The sequence below is a fragment of the Coregonus lavaretus genome (assembly GCF_964263955.1).
Source record: "Coregonus lavaretus genome assembly, chromosome: 27".
NCBI classification, from domain to species: domain Eukaryota; kingdom Metazoa; phylum Chordata; class Actinopteri; order Salmoniformes; family Salmonidae; genus Coregonus; species Coregonus lavaretus.
Window position 1 is genome coordinate 6,321,841 of NC_140014.1, and position 7,679 is coordinate 6,329,519.

Genomic DNA, 7,679 nt, shown 5'->3' on the forward strand with positions numbered 1-7,679 from the left:
GCCCATTCCTCCATGCAGATCTCCTCTAGAGCAGTGATGTTTTGGGGCTGTCGCTGGGCAACACGGACTTTCAACTCCCTCCAAAGATTTTCTATGGGGTTGAGATCTGGAGACTGGCTAGGCCACTCCAGGACCTTGAAATGCTTCTTACGAAGCCACTCCTTCATTGCCCGGGCGGTGTGTTTGGGATCATTGTCATGCTGAAAGACCCAGCCACGTTTCATCTTCAATGCCCTTGCTGATGGAAGGAGGTTTTCACTCAATCTAACGATACATGGCCCCATTCATTCTTTCCTTTACACGGATCAGTCGTCCTGGTCCCTTTGCAGAAAAACAGCCCCAAAGCATGATGTTTCCACCCTCATGCTTCAAAGTAAGTATGGTGTTCTTTGGATGCAACTCAGCATTCTTTGTCCTCCAAACACGACGAGATGAGTTTTTACCAAAAAGTTATATTTTGGTTTCATCTGACCATATGACATTCTCCCAATCCTCTTCTGGATCATCCAAATGCACTCTAGCAAACTTCAGACGGGCCTGGACATGTACTGGCTTAAGCAGGGGGACACGTCTGGCACTGCAGGATTTGAGTCCCTGGCGGCGTAGTGTGTTACTGATGGTAGGCTTTGTTACTTTGGTCCCAGCTCTCTGCAGATCATTCACTAGGTCCCCCCGTGTGGTTCTGGGATTTTTGCTCACCGTTCTTGTGATCATTTTGACCCCACGGGGTGAGATCTTGCGTGGAGCCCCAGATCGAGGGAGATTATCAGTGGTCTTGTATGTCTTCCATTTCCTAATAATTGCTCCCACAGTTGATTTCTTCAAACCAAGCTGCTTACCTATTGCAGATTCAGTCTTCCCAGCCTGGTGCAGGTCTACAATTTTATTTCTGGTGTCCTTTGACAGCTCTTTGGTCTTGGCCATAGTGGAGTTTGGAGTGTGACTGTTTGAGGTTGTGGACAGGTGTCTTTTATACTGATAACAAGTTCAAACAGGTGCCATTAATACAGGTAACGAGTGGAGGACAGAGGAGCCTCTTAAAGAAGAAGTTACAGGTCTGTGAGAGCCAGAAATCTTGCTTGTTTGTAGGTGACCAAATACTTATTTTCCACCATAATTTGCAAATAAATTCATTAAAAATCCTACAATATGATTTTCTGGATTTTTTCTTCTTAATATGTCTGTCATAGTTGACGTGTACATATGATGAAAATTACAGGCCTCTCTCATCTTTTTAAGTGGGAGAACTTGCACAATTGGTGGCTGACTAAATACTTTTTTTCCCCACTGTAACTCTTCTTAGACTTGCTTTCAATGACAATGACAGATCTATAACTCCAATTTATATATGAATTTGTTTGAGTCGCCCAAAAAGTTACATATTACAGCTTTAAGCACATTTTTACTACTGAAATTATTTAGGCTTGCCATAACAAAGGGTTTGAATACTTATTGACTTAAGACATTTCAGCATTTCATTTTTAATTAATTTGAAAAAAATTCTACAAACATAATTCCACTTTGACATTATGGGGTACAGTGAGGGAAAAAAGTATTTGATCCCCTGCTGATTTTGTACGTTTGCCCACTGACAAAGAAATTATCAGTCTATAATTTTAATGGTAGGTTTATTTGAACAGTGAGAGACAGAATAACAACAAAAAAATGTGGGAAATAAGTATTTGACCCCTCTGCAAAACATGACCTAGTAATTTGTGGCAAATCCCTTGTTGGCAATCACAGAGGTCAGAAGTTTCTTGTAGTTGGCCACCAGGTTTGCACAAATCTCAATTTAAATTTAAATTGAGGCCGTAACACAACAATATGTAGAAAAGGTTAATGGGTGTGAATGCTTTCCTAAGGCATATTATTTTTGTGAAAATTGTTCAAGCTCAGTACATTTGGTTGGGAATCATTTATGGACAGCAATATTCAAACCTTGTCTCTGATTTTCAAGCTAGGACTGAGACTAGACCACTCAGGAACACTCAACACCTCTTGGAAAGCCATTCTGGTGTGTCTTTGGCATCCTGACAATCTCCCCAGTCCCTGCCGATGACAAGAATACCCATAACATGATGCTGCCACCACAATACTTGAAAACACATAGGGTTTCACTCTGTGCTGTGTTGTATTGGATTTGACCCAAACCTTTAGTTTTTCATTTAGGCCAAAAAGTTAACTTATTTGCCGTGTTGACTTGCAGTATTACTTAACAGCCTTGTTGCAAACAGAATGGATGATTTGGAGTGGATTTTTTAACACAGGCTTATTTGTCATAAAGGCCAGTAATATGGAGTGAATGCAATGTTGTTGATCCCTTTGTATTTTCAAGTATTGTTGTGGCAGTGTTATGGGTATGTTGTCACCACAGGGACTGGGGAGTTTTTTAGGATCAAAATAAATATGAAAAGAGCAAAGCCCAGGTAAAAAAGTTAGAGGAAAACCTAACTCAGTCTTCTGAAAACCCTGGGATAGGGTTTTATTTTTCCGCGGGAAAATTTACACAAATTGTAATGCAAAAGACACACCAGAATGGCTTTCCAAGAGGGGTTGAGTGTTCTTGAATAGTCCAGTCTCAATTCTGACTTAAATCTGCTTAGACAATCAGAGGCAAGGTTTAAATATTGTTGTCCATCAATGATTTCCAACCAAATATACTGAGCTTGAGCAATTCTGACAAAAGAAAAAAGCCTCAATTTGTTGGGGCATGGACACTCTATAAGGTGTCGAAAGCGTTCCACAGGGATGCTGGCCCATGTTGACTCCAATGCTTCCCACAGTTGTGTCCAGTTGGCCGGATGTCCTTTGGGTGGTGGACCGTTCTTGATACACATGGGAAACTGTTGAGCGTGAAAAACTCTGCAGCGTTGCAGTTCTTGACACAAACCGGTGCGCTTGGCACCTACTACCATACCCCTCTCACATACACACATACACAATCCATGTCTTAATTGTCTCAAGGCTTAAAATCCTTCTTGAACCTGTCTCCTCCCCTTCATCTACACTGATTTTAAGTGGATTTAACAAGTTACATCTTTAAGGGATCATAGCTTTCACCTGGATTCACCTGGTCAGGGTACTGTATGTCATGGAAAGATCAGGTGTTCATAATACTTTGTACACTGTGTGTATTTTGCCCGAATCTTATTGAAAATGATTCACAGCTGTAATGGCTGCCAGAGGCGATTCCACCAAGTATTAACTCTGGAGTGTGAAGACATACGCAATCAAGACATCTTATATGTTTCATTTGTTTATTAATTTGGTAAATGTTCTAGAACTTTCTTTCACTTTGAAAATGTGGAGTAGGTTGTGTAGATCTGTAGGGGAAAAAATCTAATTGAATCCCTTTTTAGATGTAATTTTAAGGCAGCAAAATGTGAAGACTGCAATGGGTGTGTAGACTTTCACTAGGCACTGTATATGTTACTTGATATGTTATATTATTAATTTATTATTTTGCCTAGTTAGAGTTTTAGATTACACTGTAATGAAAAGCACTATATACAAAATGAAATGTATAATTATTATTATTTATACGTGAGATATATTTTACTGAGCAGTGTGGATTTGCTCATCTGAGGCATGGTAACTGTTTAGTCTGGATCTGTTATATCTGTATAGCCAACTCCTATGGCAGTTGTTGGCTAAACAGCAAAACAGATCTGGGCCCAGGCTATAACTTTAGGTAAATAAGGGGATTTATTGAGAGGTTCATATTACATAGCATTATGTTCTCTTAGATGAGGAAATATGCACTTAGTGGACTTTAGTACCGGGTCAGACCCCCCTTTGCATCCAGAACAGCCTGAACTCTTCGGAGCATGGAAACGTTGCTCAATTGGTATCAAGGGACCTAACGTGTGCCAGGAAAACATTCCCACACCATTACACCACTGCCACAACCTGTACCATTGACACCAGGCAGGATGGGGCTATGGACTCATGCTGCTTGCGCCAAATCCTGACTCTGCCATCAGCATGACGCAACAGGAACCAGGATTCGTCATACCAGGCAATGTTTTTCCATTCCTCAATTGTCAAGTGTTGGTGATCGCATGCCCCACTGGAGCAGCTTCATCTTGTTTTTAGCTGATAGGAGTGGAACCTGGTGTGGTCGTCTGCTGCAATATCTCCACCATCACAAGAACCGACGAGTTGTGTGTTCCGAGATGCCTTTCTGCACACCACTATTGTACTGTGCCGTTATTTGCCCGTTTGTGGCCTGCCTGTTACAGTGCCTTGCGTTTTCCCCCTTGGCGTTTTTCCTATTTTTTTGCATTACAACCTGTAATTTAAATGGATTTTTATTTGGATTTCATGTAATGGACAAATTGTTGAAGTGAAATGAAAAAAATTACTTGCTTCAAAAAATTCTAAAAAATGAATAACGGAAAATGGTGCGTGCATATGTATTCACCCCCTTTGCTATGAAGCCCCTAAATAAGATCTGGTGCAACCAATTACCTTCAGAAGTCACATAATTAGTTAAATGAAGTCCACCTGTGTGCAATCTAAGTGTCACATGATCTCAGTATATATACACCTGTTCTGAAAGGCCCCAGAGTCTGCAACACCACTAAGCAAGGGGCACCACCAAGCAAGCGGCAGCATGAAGACCAAGGAGCTCTCCAAACAGGTCAGAGACAAAGTTGTGGAGAAGTACAGATCAGGGTTGGGTTATAAAGAATTATCTGAAACTTTGAACATCCCACGGAGCACCATTAAATCCATTATTAAAAAATGGAAAGAATATGTCACCACAACAAACCTGCCAAGAGAGGGCCGCCCACCAAAACTCACAGACCGGGCAAGGAGGGCATTAATCAGAGAGGCAACAAAGAGACCAAAGATAACCCTGAAGGAGCTGCAAATCTCCACAGCGGAGATTGAAGTATCTGTCCATAGGACCACTTTAAGCTGTATGCTCCACAGAGCTGGGCTTTACAGAAGAGTGGCCAGAAAAAAGCCATTGCTTGAAGAAAGAAATAAGCAAACATGTTTGGTGTTTGCCAAAATGCATGTGGGAGACTCCCCAAACATATGGAAGAAGGTACTCTTGTCAGATGAGACTAAAATTGAGCTTTCTGGCCATCAAGGAAAACGCTATGTCTGGCGCAAACCCAACACCTCTCATCACCCCGAGAATACCATCCCCACAGTGAAGCATGGTGGTGGCAGCATCATTCTGTGGGGATGTTTTTCATCGGCAGGGACTGGGGAACTGGTCAGAATTGAAGTAATGATGGATGGCGCTAAATACAGGGAAATTCTTGAGGGAAACCTGTTTCAGTCTTCCAGAGATTTGAGACTGGGATGGAGGTTCACCTTCCAGCAGGACAATGACCCTAAGCATATTGCTAAAGCAACACTCAAGTGGTTTAAGGAGAAACATTTAAATGTCTTGGAATGGCCTAGTCAAAGCCCAAACCTCAATCCAATTGAGAATCTGTGGTATGACTTAAAGATTGCTGTACACCAGCGGAACCCATCCAACTTGAAGGAGCTGGAGCAGTTTTGCCTTGAAGAATGGGCAAATATCCCAGTGGCTAGATGTGCCAAGCTTATAGAGACATACCCCAAGAGACTTGCAGCTGTAATTGCTGCAAAAGGTGGCTCTACAAAGTTTTGACTTTGGGGGGGTGAATAGTTATGCACGCTCAAGTTTTCTTTTTTTTGGTCTTATTTCTTGTTTGTTTCACCCCCCAAAATATTTTGCATCTTCAAGGTGGTAGGCATGTTGTGTAAATCAAATGTTACAAACCCCCAAAAAATCAATTTTAATTCCAGGTTGGAAGGCAACAAAATAGGAAAAATGCCAAGGGGGGTGAATACTTTCTCAAGATTTTTGACTTTCTCCTTCGACCTCTCATCAACAAGCTGTTGTCGCCCACAGGACTGCCGCTGACTGGATGTTTTTTTGTTTGTCGCACCATTCTTGGTAAACCCTAGACACTGAAATATATTCTCAGTATTTTCAGTGGGAAACAGGAACCATGGGAGTGTTTGCTTATTGCATTGAGGAAGCTTGTGATGATAATATACATGACAGCCTATTTGTATTTATCGCAGTAATAAACAGTGAATGGATGGCTGCCTTACATTGCTAACACCACCATGCTATATAAATATAAGATACTGTACCTTCATCTAATAATCAAGGATGAATGTTGCTTGTCACTTGTCATTAGCTGTAGAAAATGTCTGCTTTAATGTACTGTATATGTTTATTAATCTGCATAATTTACTATGAAAGTTCTAACAAATTAATATTTATCGATAATTTCAAATCATCCCTGTGGTTGTTGTTGTTTTGCAGGGTGCGACCAGTGGGCAGCACTAGTGAAGGAGACATAGACTTTGACAGGATGAAGCAGGTATGAATCTCATTTCAAAACTGTAATACATATTGGACGGATCAGTATGTCATTCTTCAATTGTTAATGGAATAAAAGTATTGTGAAAGAAGCAGAAAATGTAAAAGGTACTTTTTTTACCCCACAGGAAATCTTGGAGGAAGTTGTACGTGAATTGCAGAAGGTGAAAGATGAGATCATTAATGGTAGGTGATACAGAATGTTTATGCATTTTGTTGTTATTGAAACGGCCTGCCAGCATCAGTGAGCAATTTACCTGCAAACCGACTAAGGTCCTTCATATTCATATTCTATACACTTTCTGTAGTCCAATTAAGTTTTTCCGTTACAGTGAACAAAGGTATCCTAATTAATTATGTCCTAAGATGATGCTAGGCATACAATTCACCTATTTACTTCTTCATAGTAAACCCCATTCCTTTTGAAATAGATGAAGGTTAAGTGATAATCCTGTCCTCCACTACCCATCCTCTACCCAACACACACACACGTGATTTTCTCAATTTTGTGCTCTCTTTCAGCCATTAGACAAGAAATTGGTCGAATCCATACATCATAATATCTGGACAGCGGGACGTGCTGGAAGTATGAAGGAGAAGAAGATGTGCTCGGAAGGAATGTTCTCTCAACGTTTCTGTGACGCTATGAAACATTGCTGTGACGCTGCAGAAAGGTTGAGCCAACATTGAGTCTGCTGTGCAGAACAGAGGGATGAAAGAAAAAGTCTGAGAATGAAAAGGAGAATGAGAGAGAGAGAAAGTAATGGTTAAATGAACAAAGGATGTACGGACGGAAGGATGGACGGACGCTTGCACCGTTTTCCGTTTTTTCCTCTCCGTGCATTTACAGACTCAGTCCAGTTTGCAGTTCTCTGCTCTGTCTGTTCTAAGTCTTACAAAAGAAAATATTTTTGTTTTCTACATTTTTACCGTTTTATTATTTAAAAAAACTGTGATTCTATTATTATTCGTAATATTATATATAGAGACAGACAAAACTGTTGTTCTACATTGGCGGGTCCTGGAGGAAACTTGCACACCATTTACGTCAGCCTTTTATATTTTATATGATTTACTTAATCCTTGGGTGTTTGACAAGCACATATGGCACATACTGTGCTTTAGTCACCTGACCTCAGCAGTTTTTAAAAAGCTTTTTATCAGAAGACAACTGACTGAACCAGGGAGGGACTACCTGGACTTGTCCAATAAGAAACACTCATTTTTGTTGTCCGTTGCTAAAGGTTTTAATTTGGGGATCATTCACAAAAAACGTACCCAAAACTGTAAATTCACCACA

General features: G+C 40.7%; 1 protein-coding gene across 1 annotated transcript in view; it reads left to right on the forward strand.

The window, feature by feature from the left end:
- LOC311103122 (ena/VASP-like protein) overlaps positions 1-7,115 on the forward strand; it is a gene marked incomplete at its 5' end in the record, with an annotated part of 44,240 nt that extends 37,125 nt beyond the window's left edge. Inside the window, 3 exons of the mRNA XM_084144662.1 lie at positions 6,323-6,380; positions 6,508-6,565; positions 6,902-7,115. Coding sequence (XP_084000788.1) covers positions 6,323-6,380; positions 6,508-6,565; positions 6,902-6,939 — 154 coding nt within the window. The 3' untranslated portion in view covers positions 6,940-7,115. The remainder of the gene's footprint in view (positions 1-6,322; positions 6,381-6,507; positions 6,566-6,901) is intronic.
- Between the last annotated feature and the right edge of the window lie 564 nt (positions 7,116-7,679).